Here is a 23,931-nt window from a genome sequence, read left to right as displayed (position 1 = left end):
CGTGTTATCGATACCTGTGCAGCATCGATACTCTTGGATGTTTGTTGTTGTTTTGCATTGCAGTTCTGCATGTAGCCGACGTCGACAAAAACTAAATAGATCCCAGTTGGCACTGCATGTTCGACACAAAGTAGAGAAATACACTAATTAACAGAACACCAATTAGAAATTTACTATTGTAAGTGCATCAGCAAGCAGACGTTTTAGCCAGCCGCTAGCAACTTCCTAGTTTTGCCCCCACACACCCAACGAGCGATATAATATAAATAAGCGCGTTTCGAGAGCAGGTTTTGCATTTGAAGCAAAACAGTGCTCGGCACACGTGCAACGCAATTAAAGTCGGGTTCCAGTAACAAAAAAGAAAGAAAAAAAAGACGGCAACACAGAGTCTGAGTCAGAGTAGAATGTCTCAACAACCTGTGGCATTTCTGACGCGCCGCGAAACGTTCAGCGCTTGTCATCGCCTGCACAGGTAATACAAACCAGGAAATTAGAATAGTTCGAAAAATGTCGTATGACATTTTTAGTGCATTCTATATTTATTTTTATTATATTTAATTATTAAACATAAAGAAATTTATTTAGCTATAGCACTACTGCAAAAAATTACTTGTCGAAGTGGTGAAAACTGCAGTTAAAATAATTTGTTTATCTACAATTTACAATTAAATATTTCAATTAATTTGTTAATTTACAAACCAAAGCTAAATAAATTAATTTTATTGATTTAAAATTAATAAATATATCTATGATGGACAGTTATTTATATTTACTTAAAATCCGACATTTATTTATTTATTATTTGCAGTCCTCAACTAAGCGATGCTGAAAATTTGGAGGTATTCGGCAAATGCAACAATCTTCACGGACACGGCCACAACTATACGGGTTAGTTGATATATAATTCCACAAATATGTTGCAGTTAAATGCGTGATTAGTTGCGATTTAGCTGGAGATATTGCATTACATTCCGATTTGCTTGTGGCACAACCGCCTCGGTTATGGGCAATTTGATACGAAACAATGTGGAACCACAGAAAGAAAACCTTGGCCGATAAGCTCGCTTATCAACCCATGTTCAAGTTCAACATTAAGCGAATCTCAAATGGCAAGGTTGTTGAAATTTATTGTTATTTCGAGGTCGATCGGGAAATAGAACTGTCTGGCAAATAACATCGGTGCATTAAGTGTTGAATCTATAATCGATTTAAATTCCAAATGTAGATTATTTATTCTATATTTATTTTTATTCCTAGTTGAATTGACTGTTCGCGGACCAATCGATCAACGCACTGGAATGGTGCTTAACATAACAGAATTAAAAGATGCCATCGAAACAGTCATCATGAAGCGTTTGGATCACAAGAATCTGGACAAGGATGTTGAATATTTTGCCAAAATAGTAAACAAATGCACAATAAGAATATAATATGTATGTATTATAATATTTCCATAATTGCAGCCAAGCACAACTGAGAATTTGGCCGTATATATTTGGGACAATATACGCACTCATCTCAAGAAGCCCGAGCTTCTCTATGAGGTGAGAATATTCGAGACACCAAAGAATATAGTAACCTATCGTGGCCCGTATCAATTGAATGGGTTATCGAATCCGATTATTAAACGCATCGCGCGTGATTCCTGTACCAATATCTCATCCGATTCAGACTAAATCGGCGGATTTCCTTATGAATTTTTTATTTGGACCAATGCTCAGTAAAGCACAACTTTTATACTTACACTTACTGTGAAACTGCATATAAATATATATTTAAATATTATCAAGTGAGTTATACGATTTTAAATATATAATATATATATAAATATGCATAGCCTTCATTACATTCAAATTACAATTATGAGAATTATATGCAATAAATATTGTAACAAAAACCATTTGTGTTTCCTACAATTTTTATTATGCAGAAATAGTCATTTTAACAGTTGCGTGATTTATTTAATTAGTACATGTTGTCCTTATTATATAGTATATATGTATATCATTAATATTGCCCCTATGTACTTTCTAAATGGCAGCTAAATACTTAAACACGCTATTGAAATGTATTTAATTGTTTGTTGGACAGGTAAGCTAATTAGTTGTTCAAGTTCTGCATAACTTATCTCATACGCACATGTATTTAGATACATATATAAATTATTTATATTGCTTAGGCATTAGCTGTAACACTAATATATATCACGTTGTCTATAGTAAACTCTCCAAACAATTAACAATACTTCCTTAGTGAACGCGCAGTTGACAGATGAGCATGTTTTTAAAGATATTGAACAATTTTCATACAAAGGAATCCATTTGCTATATGTGCTATATTTATCAACCATTTCGCACAAACAAACACAAATAATGATATTTATGCTAAACTTTATAACAAACTTTATAGAACGGGAATCCAACAAAATAACCACTAAACCTATTTATTGGTTAGTGTATTTAATAAACTTTTTGAGAAACTTTACAATAAACAAGTTTCAAGCATTTTTGATGCAAATAATAACCCCCAATTACAAATATGAAACTATCTCAATATCTCATCAACTTTCAACTATCATTAATTAAGCATAGATTTAAATAGAAATTAGAATTCTTTAACTGAGCTTTAGTCTGTTGTGTCGATATGTTGCATGTATAGGCTGCAGTAGATATGCCAATCTTTCGAATCTGTGGGGATCAGCAATGAAATATGCATTTAAATGTAGGAATTGGAAACTTTTGTGATTGGGCCAACGGAAAGTAAGTGGATTAGTAAAGTGGGATGCATAGTTATCTTTTACAGGTTTGGATTAGTTTGCTTACCATATGAGTGCAGTCAAGAAATTAAATAAATATGGGAAAGCAAAGCAATTTGTTTAAGATTCTCGATTTATTGGGAATCTCAGGGTTCATGTGTCAATTGAACATATCACAGTCTGTTTGTACAGATTGGAAAACCATTTTTTTTTGAAGGCTTGACTGAACCCATATAAGAGGATTGGAATTATTGGGATATGCGAGTGTTTTCACAGCACAACTAAGGGGTAGTACTATATACATATATGTTATATATCTAATATGCCTATACTTTAGTACTAAGCAATACTAAATTTAACAAAGGCCTAATGCTTTTACAGACTTAACCGCAATGCAACAAATTAGCTACGATTTTAATAATAAATATAATTTGACAACTAGTTAAAAATTGATTGCGTACTAAAAACTAAATTACAATTTTACCAACTAATTAAAGCGTTTTACGTCTTATTTTTTGGTTTAGTTAAATATATATTTTTGGTCTATGAAGGCAATTGTTATCGGTTGTAGTCATTGTTGAGCTTAAATAGTGTTCCGCAGTGCCTTACCTGGATTTCCTATAGATATGAACGGTATGCCGAACTCAAACTCATTCTTTGGCCAATACTTGAGCAGCGGCTGGCGCTGTGGCAGCTCGGACTCTACATAGAAATATGCGAACAGAACTAGCACCGTGTAGGCGGCTATAAATATTAATATATGCCAAAAACCGTGCAAATACGGAAAGTTGATTGAGGACCAGGCCTCGCAAAACAGGCGATCGTTGATCCAACAGAAAACGGCCACGCCCCAAACGGTTGTGGCACGCAGGCCCAAGCGATAAACTCGCTGATCTCGAACTCTATCAAAGAAAATATAATTTAAATAGTTTTTTAATCTGCTTATGGTTCACAACTGCTGATGAACTAGTGAACCTAAAATGAAAACGTGGAAAATGATGATTCAGCTTAATTATGTAAGTGAGATCTACAATTTAGAAGACATCCCAATTAAATACGAGAAAGAAGGTCTAACTTAGGCACATTATTGTTTTAATTAATGGAATGTTACCGTAAAATACCAATCATATTTAGTGATTTACTATTAAACATAAACAATTGATTGACAGTTTAAGATTGCAAATCACACATAAATACTTTAAAAAAATAATAGTTTACAAAATAAATCTATATTTATAGAATAAAAGAATCGTTGATAAACTTACAATGCACAAAAAGCAACAGAAATAATTAAATGGGAAAAATGAATAAATATAAATAAAATAATATGAGTGCAAGCAGAACATAAATATACAAGCAAAAAATACTTTGTTTTATCTATTTTTATTTTGTTTTCGAAATTCAATTGTCACGAATATCTTTGAGTTAAGCATAAGTATTTATATTCACTCCATTATATATACTACAGTCATTATTTTCTACTATTTATTTCGTTTTTATAAAACGTCTGCAACGACGAAGTTGAGTTTAATATGGCACAGAAAAGACAATTACAATTTCAGAGACTCTCATAATTGTGCAATATTTTTTCTTGTAATTTGTTTTTGTTTTAATAATCTTAATCATTATCAATCATTTATTATACCTTTTTAGACACGTGCAGATAGTTTTATTATATATTCTTGATAAGCATTAATTGTCGACTAGATATAGTTGCGATTGTCTGTTTGCCCGATCCGTCAGTTCAGTTATTCAGTTATTGAAAAATTTGGAATATCTCTATTCTTGTTTGCTATCGGAGTTGAGTCGGATCATTTTATTTGACAGCTGTTGTCTGTCGAAAGATAAGTTCTTCTTTACCAAAACTGACTAGTTGCAAGTCTTACTTATTTTTTCTCTTTAGTTTGTTTCTAGAAGTTGCTGCACAAATTAGAAAACTTACTCCAACTCCAACACTATTAATATCGGTCGATCCGTCATTTATAAGCATTTGATCGATGCCTAGTTTTGATAAGATATAATCAGGCGACGTAATAAATTAAAGGGTAACTTGACTGAACTTTGACTCGTTCAACTAATTACGATACTGCGAATGGAAATGTCAATATATTTGATAGTTGATAGAACCGAGTGTTAAACATGCAAAACAAAACTTGATAAGGATTGGATGATTTATATGAATGTGTATGTACACATATATATATATATATATATATATATATATATATATATATATATATATATTGTATAGATTGTTTGATAATGGGCGACAGTAGTTGCTTGTTGTTTGACTTATCGGTCAAAGCCAGCAAGTGCAGGCAAGTGCAACTGATAAAGTTACGTTTTTGGGTAAGCAACCAAATCATATCATACCTCTGCAGCTCAGTGTAGAGCATTATCATTGTCGGCACGCCCATGAGCATAAGAACAAAGGCATTAACTATGGGCTTCCACCAGCACAAAGCCGTTGCGATAATGGCCGACAGTAACATGAGCCAACTGAAGGCTTTGCTGTAAAGTAGACAAAGGTATTTTGGGCTTATCATTTTTATTTTTCAATAAATTAAATGAACTTACCGATCGTTCTTCACGAACTTTGGGTAGTATCGCTTGGGATAGAACAGCGCGAAGCCGGCTAGAAACACCCACAGAATGGCCAGTTCATCCAGCAGTTGACCCAACAAGCTGAGCGTGGCATGAAAGTACATGGAACTCAGACCCACGACAATCAGCAGCACCCACAGCAAGTGTATTCCGGGCGTGACAAATCGTCCGTATTCCTTAAACAGCACAATTAATACTGGCGGCAGTAGAATGAACAGAAAGTTGCTGAACTGCAAAAGCCAAGAGATAAATTTAGCACATTTCGATTATTGATTATATAAGAAACATAAATAAACCAGAATATAAATATTTTATTCAGCATTCTATTTTGCTGAAAGAATATACAATTTTTAATCACATTCAACTGTATAAATTAATAGGCCTAACAAATAGAAAGCTGGGCAGCATTTTAATAAGATCAAGAAATATACATATGTATAAGAATATTTTAATAAGCAGAGCTTCATCCACTGACCACTGGGCGCCTATTTTATTTTTAAATGTTGGGACTAGTTTTGTGCCATAATTTGGCATCATGCCAAGTGAATTAACCACTTTGCGAGGTATGTGGTGTGTGTCAAAAGGGTTGCCGTGTCATTTGTTAAAGCACATTAAACAATTTTGTACAATTTGTGTTTTATTTAAACAACACGAAACAGGGTAACAAAGAATGAGTCAAAAGATATGCGAGAAAAAACATAATTAACAAAATAATGACAAAATAAGTGCGACAAGCAAAATAAAAATATTTAAATACACTTTATGTATGCAAGTTGAGAGAGAACAAAAATAAATATAAATTTAAGTGCAACTCGTCATAATGAAAGTCGGCAAACAAGGCAATTCAGTAAATGACCTAAAAGTAGTTCATCAACTCATCGCCCTTCACACTATAGCTATAAACAAATTGCAGCTGGCAATTAATTTGGCAATTAGACAGTGTAAACAATTACAATTGAATGTGTATCATCATCATCATTAGAGATTCATTACATTAGAAGCATATTGAAAAACACTGATCAATTACTATTTTACACACTTAAATAAACCAAATAAATAATACCTAGTCTTTACGCCAATTTAGGTAAATGTGAACAAACAAGAGTCAAGTTATATTTGTATAACGATTTGACTTTAGGTGCGCGAGAACTACTTTTAATCTAAACATTACTTTTCTTATCTATTTGATGGAGCGCCTACATTAACGTAAATGGTTCATACAATCATATTATGATAGATCGTGTGAAATCAGAGCAGTCATCAATCAACAGAAATATGAGAAAAAATAATAAAAGTCTGTTCTAATTAGAATTCCAAATCGCATGTTTAAATATAAATGCAGTTATAGCACTTAAATTATATAGACGCTTTTTACATTGTACTTTTAGCAAGTTTGATATTATTTAATTTATAACTCATCCATTAGCCAAATAGCTAAATCATCTACATTTAGGTCATGGCAAAAATTCGAATTTTCGATGAATTCGCTATAAAAATAAATGTGTAATAATCGCCCAAAATAATTCCAGTAATATTCAATAATACTAATTTTTCAATCATATATTATTTGCGATTTTAGTGGTTACACGCTTATTTCAGCAGCTACTGTTTGGTGTCCTAAATTCTAGAATACTAAGTATTGTAATTTCAAATAGTTGATAAGAACTGCGCAAAAGATTTAGAAGCAAAACGATGGAAACAAGTAAGATTTCTTTAGGCGAGAGAAGTCGACTAGCTTATACCCAGTACTCAAGAATATTCGATGGATATGGAAAATTAACTCGGCTTTTGATTCTGATGAAGAACTGAAGTATATATTTTTTGGGGCCGCAGATGTGTCCTACTTTTGCACAACTTAATTATGCCCTTTTTGGTCATATTCAATGGGAGCAGGGTATAAGCCCGATTGCACACGTACTTGGGTTTATACAAAGGAATCATGACAAAGCCGATTACTCACTATTTGTATATAATATGAAAAGAGCCTTCGGTGTATCTGTGATAAATATGACGAAATGAATATACGCATTAAAATTTACATAGAAATCTACGCAGATAGCTTAAGAAATTAAATGCGAAACGCAGATAATGAAATGCAATAACAAACGGTACAAAGAACCGTTGTAACTACAGCAGCTGGCAATGGCATGTGCTGGCTAACAGCATAATTCCTTTGTCAACGCAATGTACAGATGTTTATATACATATATATATTTATATATGTATCAGAGTTAATTACACATACGCACCGTGTTGACGAACTCAGCAATATTCGATGATATTAAATAATTGCCCTCGCACCAATCAACGGGAGAACTTCCGGGTCGGAATAAATAAATTGCATAAATGTCCATAACATTGCCCGTGTCCATGTTGAGTTCACTTGAAGTTAATAGAATTAATTTGTGCGCTTTTCTTTTGTTTTGATTTGGTCTTTTGTTGTTGTTTTTTTTGTGCTAAATTTTGAACCGACTTTTTTGTATATTTATATTTTATTATTGTTAGCAAAATTTGAGCAGTTATTTCGAGAAATTGTTTGCATAATTGCTTGAATTTACATATACATTTGCAATTTATTTTGAATGCATTTGTTTTGTTATCGGATTTCTGTGTTTACATGTTGCCTGTTCTTGTTTCTTTTCAATGTTGCATGCAACTTGTCTTATATAAGTGTCTTTTGCGACTCCTTTTTACACCGTTCAAGGATGGTTGGTTCAGTTTTCAATTGTATGTTTTGTCATTGTACGCTATATTTTGCGTAGGTTTCTCCGCATGAGAAGTGAAAACTAAATTATTGCTAGGAACGCGGAACAAGCACGTCTGTCGCGTTGGCGTACATTTTGTTTACTGTTAATGTTATGTTATTCTTCTCGGAGTGCTACTAGAATTACGGCAATGAGTATTTCGGCCGATAAGCCAGTGCTGTACAACGCGTTTACGAATAATTGATTCGGCAAAGCGATAAGTAATACACCAGGAGTATTCTCTTGTTTTTGTAAATATAAATAACATACATTTTTGCGATGCGCCGTAAGATTTTGGCATGCCTAAAATTCAGCATAATTCCTACATTACCAAAGGACATTCTCAAATCATTTTGTTGCAATATGCGGTCAGTATTTCTTTCGATAAATTTGGTCCACCACTAAGAATATTTGACATTCACTACGAAAATGGAAACAAACCAAATTTAAAAATGCCCGGCAATCAATAGTATATTGAATTAGCACTATTTAAGACAACAAGGTGTCCATTGACAGGTCTTCAGATTTCGATTATACCGAAAAACAATATCGGTTAGCGAAGTTTCCATAAATGCCTTAAAATCTTTGATTTTAAGCAATTTTTTACAATAAATTTGATATCAGATTATCAAGACATTTCGTACATTCAAATATGGAGGGAAAGCAAATATTGTTTTGATATTACACGGTCGTGCTTAATATCGATATACATCTCATGATACAAATCGCTAAGTGCTTGGAATCGATGTTTTCACATTTCTTTTTTGCCGGCACGCGTTTGTATTGAGATTGGGTTTGATATTTTCTGATTTAATATTTGGGTCGGCAATCATGTTTCCACAACGAAGTTCGGTAACTTACCAAACGCCGGCTACTCACCAACCGCCACCGGCCAAGGAGCTGGCTGGCAACCTGGACTATCCGAATCTGAACGTGGCCGACATGAATGCGCGCCTGGAGGATTTATCGCCTCGTCTACACGACTGTTTCGACAGCATATCCATAAATGAGCTGCAACATGTGGCGCTGGCCACTAATCATCGCGACGGTGTCCAGTGGTGGGGCATGCTCTTTGGCTACAGCCGAACTGATCACATGTCGGTGGACAATGCTGATTTCAAGCTGCAATGCGAATATACCGTTAATATATTGCGCTACGCGGATGACAATGTGCTGCTGGTGGCCCTGGGTGATGCCCGTCTCCAAGCCTGGTCGACGTACTCCTCGGTGCGGAATCCCAACTCGCCGTATTGTTTGTTTCTCGTCGGTGAGGATGCGGCGCACAAGGCGCCCATAAACCAGCTGTGCGTTTTCAAGTCGCGACCACAGCAAGCGGTCTCCACCTGCCTGAATAATACACTCAATGTAAGTTGGTAAAACAGGGTATCTTATTGTATTGTAAATTGCTTACTTTTTGCAGGTCTGGGATCTGTCCGGCGCTGATTTGCGTAGCATGTATCGCGCAAGCGCAGCTCATACAAATAAATTAACTGGCTTGGCCACATCGGCCACAAGTGCCGCACAGCTCATCACCTGCGATCGTGGTGGGTGTGCGCGTATCTGGGATTTGCGTGCCACGTCGCCCGCTTCCAGTTGCCTCTATGATGACAAGACACATATGCTCAGTTTCAGTTGCGCCGCTTGGTCAACACCTAGTGAGCTTCAGGGCGACAATTACATTTATCTGGGCGACTACGATGGCAATGTGCATACAGTGGATATACGTGTGCCACGCAAGCTGCAGCAAACAGATGCCTACTTCAATGTGGGGCATGTGTCGCAGCTGCTCGTGAATGGGTAAATTATAATTGATTAACTTGTAAAATCTAAACTAAATTGAATCCTTTCCAGCTCCCATTTGGCAACCATGAGTAACCAGCCCGCTGGGGTTAGGATTGTCAAAGTGGCTGGCAACAAGCACGAATTTCTTTACAGCAACGAGAATCCCCACACACGCCTCACGGATGCAGTTTGGCGAGATGAGAAAACACTGCTGACCATTGGACACGGCCGCAAATTGGCCACGCACAAGCTGTAGAATACAATATTTATAACTGCATATATTTCTGTTTTTTTTTTTCAACATTTCTGCCCTTTTTTAGTCTACATAAAATAAATACATATTCTTAAAAAAAATTGTACTAAGTATTTTTAAAAAATGCCTTGTATGAAATATATATATATTTTTTTGTTCAGAGACAACAAAGTTGTATAAGTTTTAAGTTAAGGATTGTTTTGATCCATAGAAGTGTTTGCATTTACGTTTATAAATATATCTAAACCTGGCAGGCAACTTGCAATTAACAAGTGCAACTTTGGTGTTTATATAAAAATTGATCGACTGCAAACCATTTTTGTTTGGCAAAATGAGTCAAGAAAAATTGTATTTTTCAAAGGATTGGTTTTAAACTCCTTGCGTGTTTCGCTGAATTTACAAAATTTATTCGAACATTTCCTTGTGCGTGTGTTGTATGCTGGAAACGTTATTTTGGAGAACAGAAAATATGACCCTTTCTCGGGTTAGTATTAAAAGTCAATAAACAAATATTTAAACAATAATCTCTTTACTTCAAATAAGCAACAACCATTCAAGTCATCTTATTTAATTATAATTATATTTATATTATAATTGCGTCAATAAATGCAATAATTCATATAAATTATTTGCTTTTTCTTTTTAACAACTTTAAACGAGACGCAACTGAAAAACTTACACTAAACAATATGTAAAAAAAAACAAACGCAGGGAAAATACTTTTAAATAGGGGAATGAATGCATTACAGTTATATGGCGGCTTTTCCTGCTTCGTTGCGATCGGAAAAAAATGGTCGATTAATTTTTCCAGAAAATTAAAACTTTTTCACGTTAGCTCGCTTGCGCTGAGCCGCTATCACTGCCGCCGCCGCTTAGTGGGCGGCTCCAGGAAATTGTTTTCGTCTTCACCGATCTCCATATCCTCCAGTTTCATAAGACGATTAGCCTTTTGCAGAATCGTTGTATCCCGCAGCCAGTTGCACTTGAGCACAGCATCGATTGAGGGTCTCTTCTCGGGATCCACAATGAGCATTTGTTTGATTAGCAGCTTGGCACGCTGTGAAATACTCTGCCAGGCGGGATGACGGAAGCGAAATTGGCCTTTTTTAATTTGCTCGCCAGCCGGTGACCCGTACTCATCCGAAAAGGGCAGGGTGCCACTCAAGCTACAAATAATCAGTTTGTTTTAAACACTTGTAGCTGGAAGTTGTTCAAAATGCATTGCCTTACCATGTGTAGAGGACCACACCCAGACTCCAAATATCAACTTTTTGGGTGTAGGATGCACGTCCGCCAGTGATGAGCACCTCTGGCGCTACGTAAAGGGGCGTACCGCATAGCGTACGCATAACTGAATCCTTGTGCACAAATTTGCTTAGCCCAAAGTCGGATACCTTAAGCAGCGTATCTTCATCGTTGGACTCCAGCAGCACATTGTCCGGCTTCAGATCGCGATGTGTAATGCCTGCGAATAGAATAAATTTATTTAATTAGTAGTGTAATTTTTTGAAAGCTTATTTGGAACATAAAACTTTTACAGTTCTTCTTCCCGCTGAAGATTATATCGAAATCCTAATCGAAATGTTGCTCGATTTAGATTTTACCCACCTCTATCATGCAAATATTTAACTGCATGGCACATTTGATAGAAATACAATTTGGATGTATCCTCGTTGAGTAGTTTTTTGGTGATGATGCGGTTTAGTAAATCGCCGCCGCGCATAAACTCCAGCACCATATAAACGGAGTCCGGTTTATCGACAATATCATGCATGCGCACCACGCACGGATGTGAAAGATTCTTCATGATCTTAGCCTCATTTAGCACACGCTCCGGATCGTTGAGATTGTTGTTGGGATGTGCGCTCACCTCGAGCATGTTTTTCTTAACAATTTTCATGGCGAATTGCTCGCAAGTGCGTCGTTCATAAACTAGCCTGACCAATCCATAGGCACCTGAGCCCAGTTTGCGATTTATATAATAGGTAGCAGTAATTTCCGCAGGCAGGCCAATTGCCTCATTTGGACTAAGATCCTTGAAGACAAAAGCTAAAACAATAAAATCAGGTACGAAATGTAAATGCTGCAGATTGTGAATCGGGAACATAACTTACCCTTGTAGGTGGGATGCGAGAGCGCTATGATATCGTCATTTTGTAGGATGCGCGTTTTGTTTGTGCCAATCTTTTCACCATTCACAAAAGTACCATTGCGAGAGAGATCCTAGGGGGTTGCAAATAAAAATTCATCTATTGTATTATTATTTTGGGTGCACAGTTGTAGCTGCCTACCTGTATATAAACCGGATTTGTCAGATCACAGTTTGCACGCTTTATGATAAAATGCACTTTGGATATGCGCGATAAGATTTTCTCAGGCAAATCATTGAGCGTCAATATTAAATCATTTGCTTCTCCACGTCCAGCTGAAAATTCGTCGTTGTTTAAGTCTGAAAAGAAACAAGTAAATGTTATAAAAAAAGATTATTTTAGCGTATATATATTTAGTCGACACAAAAAATAGAAGTAAAAAGTATATTAAATTCAATTCAAAATACAATTTTAATTAAAAAATAATAATAATATTTACAATGTATACAATACCCTGAAAATAATTTTTATAATTTACATTTGTTTTACAACACAGATAATAAGTTTATTATGACATTTTAGCGCTAATTAAATTTCGTAAAATCACATAACAAATATTAAGAGAAATTAGTGGTTTAAAAGAAGAACAAATATCTTTTGACATACATTATGTACTATTTGTAGTTAAATACATAAATGTTTTAAATTTTATATAAATGTTTGTTTATGCAGCTCAAAGTAGCCTTTTTCTCTGTTAACAACTTCTGCAAGCTTAATTGTTTTAAGAATCAAATTTAACTGTTCAATGCATTTCTTTTTATTGCATGAGGTAGAGATAGACGAATATGGCAATATTGACATAGGCCTCTTATCTATTTAGCCTTATACATAAATACATTGACAAAACTTTAATAAATCGCAAGTACAAAAGAACAACCATATTTTTAACATAAAAGGTAAGTTTAGTGCAACAGTTACCAACACAAAAGGACGAATGCGTATAGATAATTTTGTATGGCCTGAGGCTCGTACCGAGGGATTTGATCTTAATATTCTTGCCGTAGAGTCGGCCCCAAACGATATTCTCCATCGGTTGGCTCTCGACCTGCGTCCAAATGTTTGACGCCTGACTCTGGGTAGCCTGTGTGCCCTGCGTGTCGCGGGCCATGTTGTTTTTTCTTTAATCTTTACTTCCACTTCCTGTTAATTTTCGGTATAACTGTTTCTATGCCCGTTAAATTTGCTGCGCAATGCATATGTGCAGTTATTTATGAATATTCGTGTACACACACAGAATGACAATTAACTGAATTGTATACATAAGCGCGTCACTACATTTACAAATTTTTAACATTGAATTATTGTTGCGATCGCAAATCAACTTGAAACTATTATTTTTTACACATAAAACAACAATGTTCCTGAGCTGCGCACGACGACGGTCAGATGTATGTATGCATGTCCGTGTGTTCAGCGTCGGTTTGCCGCCATCGAGGGCTGCACAGATATGTTGCTGTCAAGTGCTGGTAAACGTCGAACGGGTTTATGGTAACTAGATAAGAGTATCTATCTCAATCATAAAGCAGCCACAGGAAAAGTTTATGGAAAGAGAGTTGGGCGTAGACCTATATGTCACTATTTAAAAAATGTAGTCTATTGAGTATTGGCTTAGGAGCAAGACTAACATATTTTGTCTAATATCTAAAAAATCAAAAATTTATCCAATATTTGTACAAGTATAGGCATAATTTTATGTAATTTAAGGCGTATATAAGATAAAAGTTCTTGTTTCGATTACGTTGAACGCGCTACCCATGCGTTCTGTTGTTCAACACTAAAGTATCGATAGATTACTTGCAGCCCTAGATTGCGGCGTCGTTTGAAAGCAACTGTAAACTATTACCAATACAAGCATAATACAGAAACCGAAGAGGCATAAAAGAAAACTGAACAACAAGAGACAAGCAAATAATTAACTTAACTTTCATAAACGCCAACATTCGGAAAACCTAACTTTCAACGAGAGGATTCAGCTGCATTTGTGAGTACTGCAAAAAGTCACCATTCTCGCTTAAGAGTGAACCGAAATAGTTTTGTGTATTTTGGTTTGAATTTGCAGATCTTTGCAGATTTAGAGATATAGGGATTTAGAGATCTGGAGATCATGACGTTGCCGCGTGCGGAGACGCCACTGCGTCGTTCAGCGGTGGGCAGCCACCGCGAGAGTATGCTGCGCGACCTCACCACCCAGGTGAACGACGATGAGGCCGAACGCCGAGAGGCGCGTCGCCGCACATTGTTGCAGAATCAAGCACGGCCCCGGGAGAGCATGGTCTTGGAGTCGATCGAGGAGAATGAAACAATACGCGATTGCCTGGCGATCTATAACGGCAACAAGCTGAGCCGGGACAATGCATGGAATTTATCCTTGATCGATACGCTCTCGTCGCTGCTCGATCGACATCACAAGACCCTTAGCAACTTTAAGGTAAGCAAAATAAGGAGTCTTCTTCCAGTGGATAATCGATACTTCCTGCTCCTGTTTTTGTTAAATTTTTTAGATGGCTGGCTCTTCGCTGGAGGCCTCTTCAAAGGTTTATGGCTTGCGTGTGGATTCCATTTATCTGGATGCGATGCGAATGGCAGCGGGTCTCAGTGCGCGCACTCTGACAGAACAGCAGCTGAATGCGGCTGCTGATCGCGACGATAGCATTGCTGGCAATGCAGAGGGCGGTTCAGCTGATGACATTGAACCGGCTCAGGCAGCGGCACCCAAGCCCAAGAAGCGTACACGCAAAGCCACGGTGACCAAGAACAAAGATACGCTGAATGCACGTTTGGACACGGCTCCATTGCAGGATCCGGTATTTGGTAAGCTCAACTCGACGGTGGGCTCCATAAATGCCTCGAATCGGCTTATGCATAATGTATTGCCCACATTGGACTCGGAGCTGCGATTGCGTACAAATTATGTCTTTTGGAACTCAGAGGAGCTACCGACGGAAGTGAAAGATTACATCTCAGTGGACCCGGAGATCAAAAACTTGGACACACAGTCGCTGGTCAGTGCCGAGTGGGCCATAAAGTTGCGGCGGTACGATCAACAGTTGATGTTGCGTCCGCTGCACTCCGGTTATATCATTACCGATGCGCCCAATCCGACCAATGCGAACGAACAACCGACTGCTGACCAGTTACCAGAGGATGATGATTTTGGGGTGGATAATGCGGATGACTTTCATGACAATCCCAAAGAGCTATCCATGGCCTTTGACATCAATGCCGAGTGCGAGCCCATGCCGCAGCTGGATGAGCCGGAGTCAAACATTCTGCCGGTGGACTACAATGAGGAGCTCGAGGAGCTAACACCCGAAGAACTTTTAGCATTGAATCGCTGTCGTGCCTTGCGCAATAAGCCGGTGGTTGTCGAAGATCTGCGACCCGTTGATGGCCGCTCGAAGCTGGAGTACTCCTACAGACCCATGGATAAAATCTCACAGTTCTGGGCGGGACCCTCACATTGGAAATTCAAGCGGATGCGAGCACGCAGCACCATTGGCCAGAGCAATGCGCTGGACAATAATTCAGCCGGTGGCAACAGTGGTGCCACAGCTGCCGCGACAAGAGCACGTCGCGCTGCTCTGCTAGCGGCAAAGCGACGCAGCAAACAGCTCAACTTTGGCGTGTACACGGAGAGTCTGTTTCAGACTCTGGATGCCAATACGAAACTGCGCAAGGCCAATTTTCAAAAGCGCTGGGATGCCCGCAAACTGATGCTGCCCACCAAATTCGACTTTGAGCCCAATTATTTCTACAAATACGATTATGCACCGAGCATTAAGGTTAGTCGACGATTTGGTGTCCAGGATGATGATGATGGCGAAATGTATATCGATACGAATGCGGCTGCTGATGATGTTGCCGACGATGTTGAGCTCTTTGACAATGATCATTTTGATGCGGACACGCCTCAATCGCCTACTCACATGAATGTGAGCACCATGCAAGGGACAAGTGTTGGTGGTGACAATGGCGACACCTTTCTGGACACTGAGTCGGCTGCAGCCCAGGGGAATGCAACGCTGCGCCACTGCAATGATACGGTGCTCGAGATATCCACCGAATTTGAGGGGGCACCAACGCAGGTGAGTGTTTAAAACTCGGCAATTAAAATGCATATTTTAGCGACTCATTTCAAAATAAGTTAAATGCTTATGATTATTATACGCCCAGCATTTCGGTCTTTATTACTGGTTCCATATTCGTTTAGTCCAGCTTGAAAATCTTGAAATTTAATTACGTTCATTTGCCCATCTGCCCTTAAGTTCGGCTTTAATGATCCATTTAAGAATCCTTTTTAATATACAAAAATAATCATCTGCTCCGGTGGGCTATTGTAGCTATTGTGGAGTATATGACAGACATAATAATTTGTCCGATCTAGAATGCATAAAACTGGCATACAAAACTTGAATTGTTTTACCAAAAATACTATGCAAAATATATATAGAGTTTGTACATTATATCATGTAACTAAATCTAATAATATGTAGTTGATAACAACTATTTCATGTATAAATATCTGATGTTTGTGCGTATCTTAACTTAACTTAACTTATCTCTTTGCGATATCTCATTCCGTATAGGTTACCAAAGTCATTGTGCCTTTTGCCAAACGTGCTAAGGTTATTGACATGAAGAATCTTAAGCGCAGCTGCAATTCCTTAATTCAAAAGCAATTGCTGAATGCCGTCGATGACGAGAAGATACCTACACACCCGAAAGCGAATCAGGAGCACTATGCCAAAGGCATGGCCACTTTTAAGGGGGTCTACAACGAGCTACCCAACCTTCTTACCCAAAAAATGGCCGAATCGCTGTCGCCGTCGGTGGCGTTTTATGCTGTTCTACATTTGGCCAACGATATGAAATTGCGTCTCTTACAACAGGATGATCTGGAAAATGTTATTATAAGACAAGTAACTGAATAAGATAGCAAATTTATTTAGCATTACAATTATCAAACACATAGACTAAAATACAGTCTATACACACATAAATGTACACCAACACACACACACATGTACACTCACACACACCTACACTGAATTCTCCTTAATCACAGTATTCCCACAAAACAAGTATCTAACAATTAGATCGTGTTCAATTTAGTTGTTCTACACTGTCAGCATTGTGGTCATTTTTATGGTTATAGTCCTCCCAAATGAATCATCATACCTTAAAATTCTGCTTATGTTTTAAAAAAACAAAATTAACTGTATTTAATTAAAGAAGATTTAAATAAGATACGATTTAATCTATTGTCTAATTTCGTTTTAGTTTCTATGCTGGTTTCTATTACTGTCAACCTTTATTACAGCTGTTCTCCCATTGTAAGTGTGCATTTTGTTGCTACTTGTTTTCAGCCTTTGCAAAACTTGCGCATTAGTTTTGTCGGCCATGTTCATTTTGTTGACACAGATGGGGGCAGATGACAAAACGGAAACTGTTGTTGAAGTCAGTTTCCTTGTTTTTCTCTGCGTTGCTGGATGAAAGTGTATGCTTGCTTTTTATAATGATTTTATCATTAATATTTTGTGAATTTGTATTGTATGTTTGACTAACCAAAAATACAAGAAACTGCAATAATATAAAGACTTTAATTTGGTTATGTTTTTTTTAATTACAATATTATAATGGTCAATAATAATAAAGATGAAAATGATTGTAAACTGAAATGTTATTGTTAACTTGGAGGAGTGTTAAGTAGAGGCAAGGATAAAAGTTCAGACGATTAGTCTGCATTTTATTAAAAAGATGATAATGAGAATAGCCGGATCTACGCAATCTCTTGATATTAGAATATAGTCGGAATTGATAAGAAAATTTTTTAAAAATGATATTATTTCATACTTTTACTGAGTGAGGAGTGTCTTGACAGAAATCATTGACTCGATTCTGCTCTTTTCTGTTTTGTGGCTGTCGCTTTTTCATTGCATATGCCGGGTCCCGTTTCAATAACGGTTTTAAGCGCGCCTTTGTTTATTTTGCCAGTTGTTTGTTGTTGCTGTTACAGACTTAAGTTGTTGCTTCCTTGCTCTCTCTCTCTCTCTCTCTCTCTCTCTCTCTACACACACACGCACACATACACACGCACACAGGAACACTGTGTGTGTTTTTGACACGTTTGTGCTGCATGTGTGCTAAAAAGTTTGCAGTTTGCTTAGCGGCTTTTACGCGTCTGCTCAGTGCTTGTGTGTGTGTGTGTATATATGTGTGTGAATGTGTGTAATTGCATATTATTTGCATAAATATTTGTTAAGTACAAAGTACAAAACACAACTCCAACAATAACAAGAGAGTCGCATAACATTTGAATAGCTTCATCAAACTTTTGACATTAGCAGCAAAGTTTTAAGTTACATTTTCTAACCTCTTCTGTACCCAGGCCCGCATTTAGTCGGTTTGTTTTAATTGTATTTGTTATACTTTTTAAATTTGTTAAATTTATTTTTAAATGACACTAAGTTAATATAAGCAGTGATATGACTCGATTCGAAAAGTTAACAAGTCCTATAAAGCAATTATTTACAAAAGATACACATCTTTTATAATCTGATTAAAGAATTAATCAATTGAGTATATTTAACTCAAAAACATTTGACGCTTTGATGAGCTAATTGTTAATTAATTAGTTGTTAATTAATTTTCAATGGCATTTGTGGAAAATACATTTTACACCGTTTAATTCTCACACTATAATTTCTACATGCATTTTTTTGTATAGCTTTAATCTACAACTGGCTGCAAATTAAACTTTTAGATATACTTTTAATACATTAATTAAGTTCACAAATGTATTAAATTATTATTAAAGAGAATTCTTATTTGATATAGAAATAATCGCCAATGAAAATTGTAGTTTAAATTATGCATGACGACTTTTTTGATGCTTCCAGCATAGAATGGAGTTTTAAAATAATTACAAAAATTGAAAGTGACATTTTCGCTAGCTTTGTAATTGAGTGCATTTTGATGTTGGCAGCAGCAAATGCAATTACAGGCGTTAAAACAAATGAGAGCCATGTTTGAAAATTACAGAAATGTGTGCAGAATGTGTTAAAGCACATTTACAGCTTACACGTATTTACAGTTGAAAGGTTAATTATCAGCAGTGATGGAGTTAAGCCAAGTAACAACAGGTAGACAACAAGCCAAGAGTCCTGCCCTTGTTTGTCTTTGCTCGTAACACTCCAGGATGTTGTTAGCAGCACTTTACCTCAGCCATTATGATGCAGAAAGTCCTCATTTCATTTTAACCCTGTTGGTTTTTGGCTTAATTTTCATGGTCATATTACATTTGTAGCTTAATTGTATTACGGATGGTGACGCAAGCAGGGCGGCTTACGAAGTTGCTGGAATTGTTGGCATTTCTACAGGGTTCTTTGGTGGCATTCGCACCAGTTAGCTCTGCAGTAAAACTTGGCCTCTGATTATGTTTATAATCCGTGCCCATTTCCACTACAGGTGGAAAATGTTGCATTGGTAATAAGGGATGCAAAAACATTTTCATTCAACAATATTTCACCATTTTCCATTCCACTTTCAAATACCATAGAAAGTAAAAATAGCTCTGCAGGAATGCACTCAAAGTGACACCCAAGTTTCATGATTGAATTAAGAATGCAAACTCCATTGAATTTGAGTGAATTAGTGTGCTCGTGTGGAAGTCATGTAGATAACATTCAAACGAAGGGAATTTCAGTAAAGTTGCCTGCATTTGTATTCATTTGTGATGATTCTATTGAGCAGAATCCTTAATAGACGAACTTCGTTAATAATATCACTAGAAATGAAGTCGATGACGAGAATTTAATGAATTTCTGTATAGTCTGCATATTTTCCGACATCCAGCTAAAAAACGTATATTTACTATCTAAATGCATTGCCAGCTGATAGATTTATTATGGTAGATCAACTCCTATTAAAACATTTGTTGATATATTTTCTAATAATCTAATAATATTAATAGAATATATGAAAATATCGGAAGTAAATATGCTGCTAATAGAACTATCTGGATGTTCTTAAGTAAGAGTTATTTTTCAGATCGCCAAATAAAATTAGATATTTGTATTTGAAAAGTGAAAAATTTTTCGTGAATCCATATCATAACCATATGCATATCATGAAGATCCTGTGACTGATTGACCACAACTATTATAGGCATCCAAGTGGTTTCCCCGTTGACTTCGCCCAGTTACAATAAGAACATTTGAAGCGAAAAAGTATAATGCCAGTTAAGATATTGGTCTGAGATTGGTCTACAATAGCATCTCAGGTCCCAAGGCATCCCAAAAAATAACACAAATCAATATTGTTGGTAACTCCTTCCGGAGTTGCATCATTTATTATACTGTGTTTTGTCGTATATAGTTTGTATTTTTATATCGGGTAAAATATTTCGTGTGTAGCATTCTGCATTTTATTTACATTTTATTATAGGTTTTTTTCTATATGCATATATTCATATAATACTTCTATTTATATCGCTTGCGACGTGGAGAAACAGCTTTAATTTTCTTAAAATTGCTGATCCTGCATCCGATTTCCTAACATATTATTTTTAAATTGATATTAAATAAAATGTGGCTTTAATCAAACAAATTAAAATGTTTGTCATACTTTCAGTGATGGTGTAAATAAAATATACAAAATATTTGTACTTAAAAACATCGTTTCTATTATTAGCGGTCAATTTTTTTTTTAGTTTTTCTGTTGTCATCATTTTAGCATTTTTTAATATTTATTTAAGTTTTAAAAATACATCAATAGAGTTCAATAAATTTAGTAGACAAATATTCATTTTATATATGCAATGTTTAAGTGTATGTAGTATTTTATATACTCATTTAATATAGTGGTAGATATATGTATATATAATTTTTTTTAGCACACAGAATATAACAATTGTTGCAGTAATACACCTTTCGGGGGCCTTTAAATGTTTTCTAAACATTTTCATCGTAATTTTAATTGAATATGCTTAAAATGTAAGCAAAATAAATCGGTTTTAAACTGTTACATTTTATTCATTCCATCTGATTAATTTGTTTTAATAAGTTTTTCAAACATTTTAAAAACCTTTTTTTGCAGTTGCCATTTATATACATTAATATTGATATTTCGATTGACTTGTCAGAGAGGCAATTAATTTGAGCTTGGACTTGGATAATCGCTTAGGGACTTTGGGTAGGCATATAAAAACGAGGCCTATAATCAAACCATTTTAAAAACCATTTACACAATTCTGTTTTCTTTAATAAATGATTGAAAACAAAGATATTGTAGCCTCTACTGTTTTAACTAAAAATTACATATATATATTTAATCATTTTTATTGAATATATTAAGTTTTATTTTGGGTATGTAATTTGCCTGCACTTTTCAATACACGTTAGTAAATAGCTGCACAAGATTTAAATTGGTTATGTATATATCAGTATATAAGATATGGTTTATATGTATGTATTCTTTAGCCGGTGTCCGTAGCTTCCTGCGCCTAACTTAAATGCCAACAAAAAACAACTTTCCCTTTGTTAAATGTTCAAAATAAATTATCTTGTTTGCTTATGTGTGTATTTTTTCGGTCAATTTATTTTGTTGCCATTGTCCTTTGTCCCGTTTTCTTTCCATTTTACAGTTGATATTTTTTTTTATTTAGTTTTGGGACTTTGGCGCCACCGACGCAGTCTCAGCAGCCAGCGGCATCTGCGAAGGACAAAAAAAACTCATTAGAGCAACCGAATAGACAAATACTCCTTTCTCTCTCTCGCTCTCTCTCTCTCTCTTTTACACGCACCTTCTGCTCGGCTGGCGCCTTGCCGGTGCTGCGTCCCCAACGCAAGCGCATTGGCTTACGAGCCTCCCGCTGGAACTGATACTCCGAGTTATTTTCATCCTGGTCCTCATCGGAGTCGATGGCATAGAAGGCATCGATGGCAGCACGTTCGGCGGCCGATTTTTCGTATTGTTGTTTCTGAGCCAACAGCATGCGAGACAGCTCTTGCACGTTCAGCCACTCGCGTTCCAATTGATCGCGTTCCAATTGATGGCGTTCGCTCTGTTAACAAATGTAGAATTGTAAAAGTTTTTCGCTTCATATCCTCAAATTGCTGGGTTTTTCCTTTCAGTATACAGTATTCAGTTTCCTCTCAATCGATTTTTCGTTATATTGAGTATTTATTTTCTATGCGATTTTCATTTATATATGATATTCATTACAAATATTAAATTAATAGGAATAAAATGGTCTACAATTTTGTTGGTTTTTGTTTTTAATTTATAATGAAATTTAGATGCCAGCAGGTGGACATCTGCTTTGGGTATGTAATCTTCTGGGTGTCTAGCAAAGCTCTTATTTCTTCTTTTATTAAACTGGATGGCAATATATCAAATTTAAGTACCATCCAAAATTTCTTCCCCTTCACTATTCTCACAGACAATTAATCTTATCTAAACTGCATAAATCTGTGAACCCAATTTCTGAAATTCACGTGTTATTTTTAAAAACTCATAATTAACATGAGTTGAAGCGATAAATACTCTATCGTAAAGGCCGAGAATTGAACTTTAATTTCTTTTGTTAAGTGTAGACAAATTGGTAAGAGGAATTAACTTATTTCTTAGTGAGGAGTAATATTATGTTGGCAGCAACAATCAACCCAAGCAGTTTGTCAAATATAATCCTCACATTGAAGCTAAAATTACCTTATCTTGGTCCAAAATATTGGTCATGATGCTGCGTAACCAGCGTAGGCGTTGAGGATTGCGGACCATTCGCTCGAAGGCTGCATCGTCGTCATCGGATACCACTGCGTCATTGCCAGTGGCTGGCTTATTCACCTGCTGGCTGTTGAGGGTCAGTTCACGCTCGAGAAGATCATCGTAGGCGGTGCGTCGCATTTGGGGTAAGTTGGGATCGCTGCGTCGACCAAAACGCAGACGCAACGAAGGCGACCTAATTGGCTTCTGGTTGACATCGCCAAACCAACGTTTCTCCACAATGTTGTTCAACATATCCGGATCACTGCGTCCAAAACGCAGGCGCAGCGATGGCGATCGTTGTGCCTTGCGCTCCACTTGATGATTCGGAAAGACAATGGGTCCGGCATATTCCCGCTGCAGCAGATTGTCGTACAGATTGTTAATGGGAGCGCCTACAAAATGGAAGAGCAAATTGGATTCTTGCTGGGCATTTGTTATTCAGTTGTTGTTCACCTTGGACTGTGGATAGCTCAGCACTGGACTGCTGAATCATTAACAGATTTATGCTAAAGAGCACTAAGGCGCAGCCGAAGATCTTCTGCGGTTTGGATTGCATCATTTTTAGTTTTCTTCAGGTAGATTCAGATACTGAAAGAGAGAAGATTGGTAAGTCAAGATTCGTGGAGACAACAATATTCAGATGAGCATATATCTCTCGTCATTTAGGAGCTAGCGTTACCAAACTTGCAAGATTACTATGAATCTCAAAAAGCATTTAGGTTACAGGTTACAATCTCCTCTTTAAAAATCACAATTAGGTACACTCACACAAGTGCTGCTGAGTGATCCTCCACCTGATTCCACGCCACAGGTCACAATGTCTTCATTACATAAAGAGCTAATCATAAATCTACATTATTCTATCATAAATCTATT

General features: G+C 36.4%; 6 protein-coding genes across 10 annotated transcripts; 3 read left to right on the top strand and 3 right to left on the bottom strand.

The window, feature by feature from the left end:
- Nucleotides 1-66: 66 nt before the first annotated feature.
- Nucleotides 67-2,266, top strand: LOC6566527 (6-pyruvoyl tetrahydrobiopterin synthase). The gene is made up of 4 exons (XM_001993109.2): nucleotides 67-472; nucleotides 809-888; nucleotides 1,258-1,403; nucleotides 1,464-2,266. Exons 1-4 carry the CDS (start codon nucleotides 405-407, stop codon nucleotides 1,674-1,676), a joined length of 507 nt encoding a protein of 168 aa, XP_001993145.1. The 5' UTR covers nucleotides 67-404; the 3' UTR covers nucleotides 1,677-2,266.
- Nucleotides 2,267-2,393: 127 nt separating this feature from the next.
- Nucleotides 2,394-7,811, bottom strand: LOC6566526 (alkaline ceramidase). Of its 2 annotated transcripts, XM_001993108.2 has the most exons (5): nucleotides 7,609-7,811; nucleotides 5,333-5,589; nucleotides 5,129-5,266; nucleotides 3,365-3,657; nucleotides 2,411-2,687 (listed from the first exon to the last, which is right to left on the bottom strand). In XM_001993108.2, exons 1-5 carry the CDS (start codon nucleotides 7,729-7,731, stop codon nucleotides 2,626-2,628), a joined length of 873 nt encoding a protein of 290 aa, XP_001993144.2. In that variant the 5' UTR covers nucleotides 7,732-7,811; the 3' UTR covers nucleotides 2,411-2,625. The 2 variants fall into 2 exon arrangements, with proteins under 2 accessions (XP_032595559.1, XP_001993144.2); XM_032739668.1 differs by lacking the exon at nucleotides 3,365-3,657 and having other exon boundaries at nucleotides 2,394-2,687.
- Nucleotides 7,812-8,861: 1,050 nt separating this feature from the next.
- Nucleotides 8,862-10,397, top strand: LOC6566525 (protein valois). The gene is made up of 3 exons (XM_001993107.2): nucleotides 8,862-9,468; nucleotides 9,524-9,900; nucleotides 9,955-10,397. Exons 1-3 carry the CDS (start codon nucleotides 8,935-8,937, stop codon nucleotides 10,139-10,141), a joined length of 1,098 nt encoding a protein of 365 aa, XP_001993143.1. The 5' UTR covers nucleotides 8,862-8,934; the 3' UTR covers nucleotides 10,142-10,397.
- A 253-nt stretch (nucleotides 10,398-10,650) lies between these two features.
- LOC6566473 (ovarian-specific serine/threonine-protein kinase Lok) lies at nucleotides 10,651-13,706 on the bottom strand. Of its 2 annotated transcripts, none has more exons than XM_001993106.2 (6): nucleotides 13,261-13,706; nucleotides 12,430-12,587; nucleotides 12,253-12,361; nucleotides 11,747-12,187; nucleotides 11,369-11,603; nucleotides 10,651-11,304 (listed from the first exon to the last, which is right to left on the bottom strand). In XM_001993106.2, the coding sequence occupies exons 1-6, from the start codon at nucleotides 13,394-13,396 to the stop codon at nucleotides 10,995-10,997; spliced, it is 1,389 nt and encodes a 462-aa protein (XP_001993142.1). In that variant the 5' UTR covers nucleotides 13,397-13,706; the 3' UTR covers nucleotides 10,651-10,994. The 2 variants fall into 2 exon arrangements, with proteins under 2 accessions (XP_001993142.1, XP_032595136.1); XM_032739245.2 differs by having other exon boundaries at nucleotides 13,207-13,675.
- Nucleotides 13,707-14,022: 316 nt separating this feature from the next.
- LOC6566472 (condensin complex subunit 2) lies at nucleotides 14,023-17,550 on the top strand. Of its 3 annotated transcripts, none has more exons than XM_001993105.3 (4): nucleotides 14,023-14,269; nucleotides 14,358-14,716; nucleotides 14,790-16,373; nucleotides 16,875-17,550. In XM_001993105.3, exons 2-4 carry the CDS (start codon nucleotides 14,393-14,395, stop codon nucleotides 17,217-17,219), a joined length of 2,253 nt encoding a protein of 750 aa, XP_001993141.1. In that variant the 5' UTR covers nucleotides 14,023-14,269; nucleotides 14,358-14,392; the 3' UTR covers nucleotides 17,220-17,550. The 3 variants fall into 3 exon arrangements, with proteins under 3 accessions (XP_001993141.1, XP_032595364.1, XP_032595365.1); XM_032739473.2 differs by having other exon boundaries at nucleotides 14,348-14,716; XM_032739474.2 differs by having other exon boundaries at nucleotides 14,320-14,716.
- Nucleotides 17,551-21,947: 4,397 nt separating this feature from the next.
- Nucleotides 21,948-23,643, bottom strand: LOC6566471 (short neuropeptide F). Its single transcript, XM_001993104.3, has 4 exons — nucleotides 23,509-23,643; nucleotides 22,999-23,447; nucleotides 22,091-22,351; nucleotides 21,948-21,999 (listed from the first exon to the last, which is right to left on the bottom strand). The coding sequence occupies exons 1-4, from the start codon at nucleotides 23,612-23,614 to the stop codon at nucleotides 21,949-21,951; spliced, it is 867 nt and encodes a 288-aa protein (XP_001993140.1). The 5' UTR covers nucleotides 23,615-23,643; the 3' UTR covers nucleotide 21,948.
- Between the last annotated feature and the right edge of the window lie 288 nt (nucleotides 23,644-23,931).

The sequence above is a fragment of the Drosophila grimshawi genome, unplaced genomic scaffold (assembly GCF_018153295.1).
Source record: "Drosophila grimshawi isolate 15287-2541.00 unplaced genomic scaffold, ASM1815329v1 contig_1377, whole genome shotgun sequence".
Taxonomy (NCBI): domain Eukaryota; kingdom Metazoa; phylum Arthropoda; class Insecta; order Diptera; family Drosophilidae; genus Drosophila; species Drosophila grimshawi.
Note: the sequence above shows the minus strand (reverse complement) of the source record. Positions and strands in the feature narration are given on the sequence as shown.

Excerpts from the sequence above, each read along its gene's own strand:
- LOC6566525 (XM_001993107.2), top strand. The coding sequence starts at position 8,935 with ATGTTTCCACAACGAAGTTCGGTAACTTACCAAACGCCGGCTACTCAC. Across the intron at positions 9,469-9,523 it reads GCCTGAATAATACACTCAAT|GTCTGGGATCTGTCCGGCGC; the intron begins GTAAGTTGGTAA and ends TACTTTTTGCAG. Across the intron at positions 9,901-9,954 it reads TCGCAGCTGCTCGTGAATGG|CTCCCATTTGGCAACCATGA; the intron begins GTAAATTATAAT and ends AATCCTTTCCAG.
- LOC6566526 (XM_001993108.2), bottom strand. The coding sequence starts at position 7,731 with ATGGACACGGGCAATGTTATGGACATTTATGCAATTTATTTATTCCGA. Across the intron at positions 5,267-5,332 it reads AAGTTCGTGAAGAACGATCG|CAAAGCCTTCAGTTGGCTCA; the intron begins GTAAGTTCATTT and ends TCTACTTTACAG. Across the intron at positions 3,658-5,128 it reads CTCTACACTGAGCTGCAGAG|AGTTCGAGATCAGCGAGTTT; the intron begins GTATGATATGAT and ends TTTCTTTGATAG.
- LOC6566472 (XM_001993105.3), top strand. The coding sequence starts at position 14,393 with ATGACGTTGCCGCGTGCGGAGACGCCACTGCGTCGTTCAGCGGTGGGC. Across the intron at positions 14,717-14,789 it reads AGACCCTTAGCAACTTTAAG|ATGGCTGGCTCTTCGCTGGA; the intron begins GTAAGCAAAATA and ends TAAATTTTTTAG. Across the intron at positions 16,374-16,874 it reads TTGAGGGGGCACCAACGCAG|GTTACCAAAGTCATTGTGCC; the intron begins GTGAGTGTTTAA and ends CATTCCGTATAG.
- LOC6566471 (XM_001993104.3), bottom strand. The coding sequence starts at position 23,614 with ATGATGCAATCCAAACCGCAGAAGATCTTCGGCTGCGCCTTAGTGCTC. Across the intron at positions 23,448-23,508 it reads TGAGCTATCCACAGTCCAAG|GCGCTCCCATTAACAATCTG; the intron begins GTGAACAACAAC and ends TCCATTTTGTAG. Across the intron at positions 22,352-22,998 it reads ATATTTTGGACCAAGATAAG|AGCGAACGCCATCAATTGGA; the intron begins GTAATTTTAGCT and ends ATTTGTTAACAG.
- LOC6566473 (XM_032739245.2), bottom strand. The coding sequence starts at position 13,396 with ATGGCCCGCGACACGCAGGGCACACAGGCTACCCAGAGTCAGGCGTCA. Across the intron at positions 12,188-12,252 it reads CTCGCATCCCACCTACAAGG|CTTTTGTCTTCAAGGATCTT; the intron begins GTAAGTTATGTT and ends TTATTGTTTTAG. Across the intron at positions 11,305-11,368 it reads GGTGTGGTCCTCTACACATG|CTTGAGTGGCACCCTGCCCT; the intron begins GTAAGGCAATGC and ends GATTATTTGTAG.
- LOC6566527 (XM_001993109.2), top strand. The coding sequence starts at position 405 with ATGTCTCAACAACCTGTGGCATTTCTGACGCGCCGCGAAACGTTCAGC. Across the intron at positions 473-808 it reads GCTTGTCATCGCCTGCACAG|TCCTCAACTAAGCGATGCTG; the intron begins GTAATACAAACC and ends TATTATTTGCAG. Across the intron at positions 889-1,257 it reads ACACGGCCACAACTATACGG|TTGAATTGACTGTTCGCGGA; the intron begins GTTAGTTGATAT and ends TTTTATTCCTAG.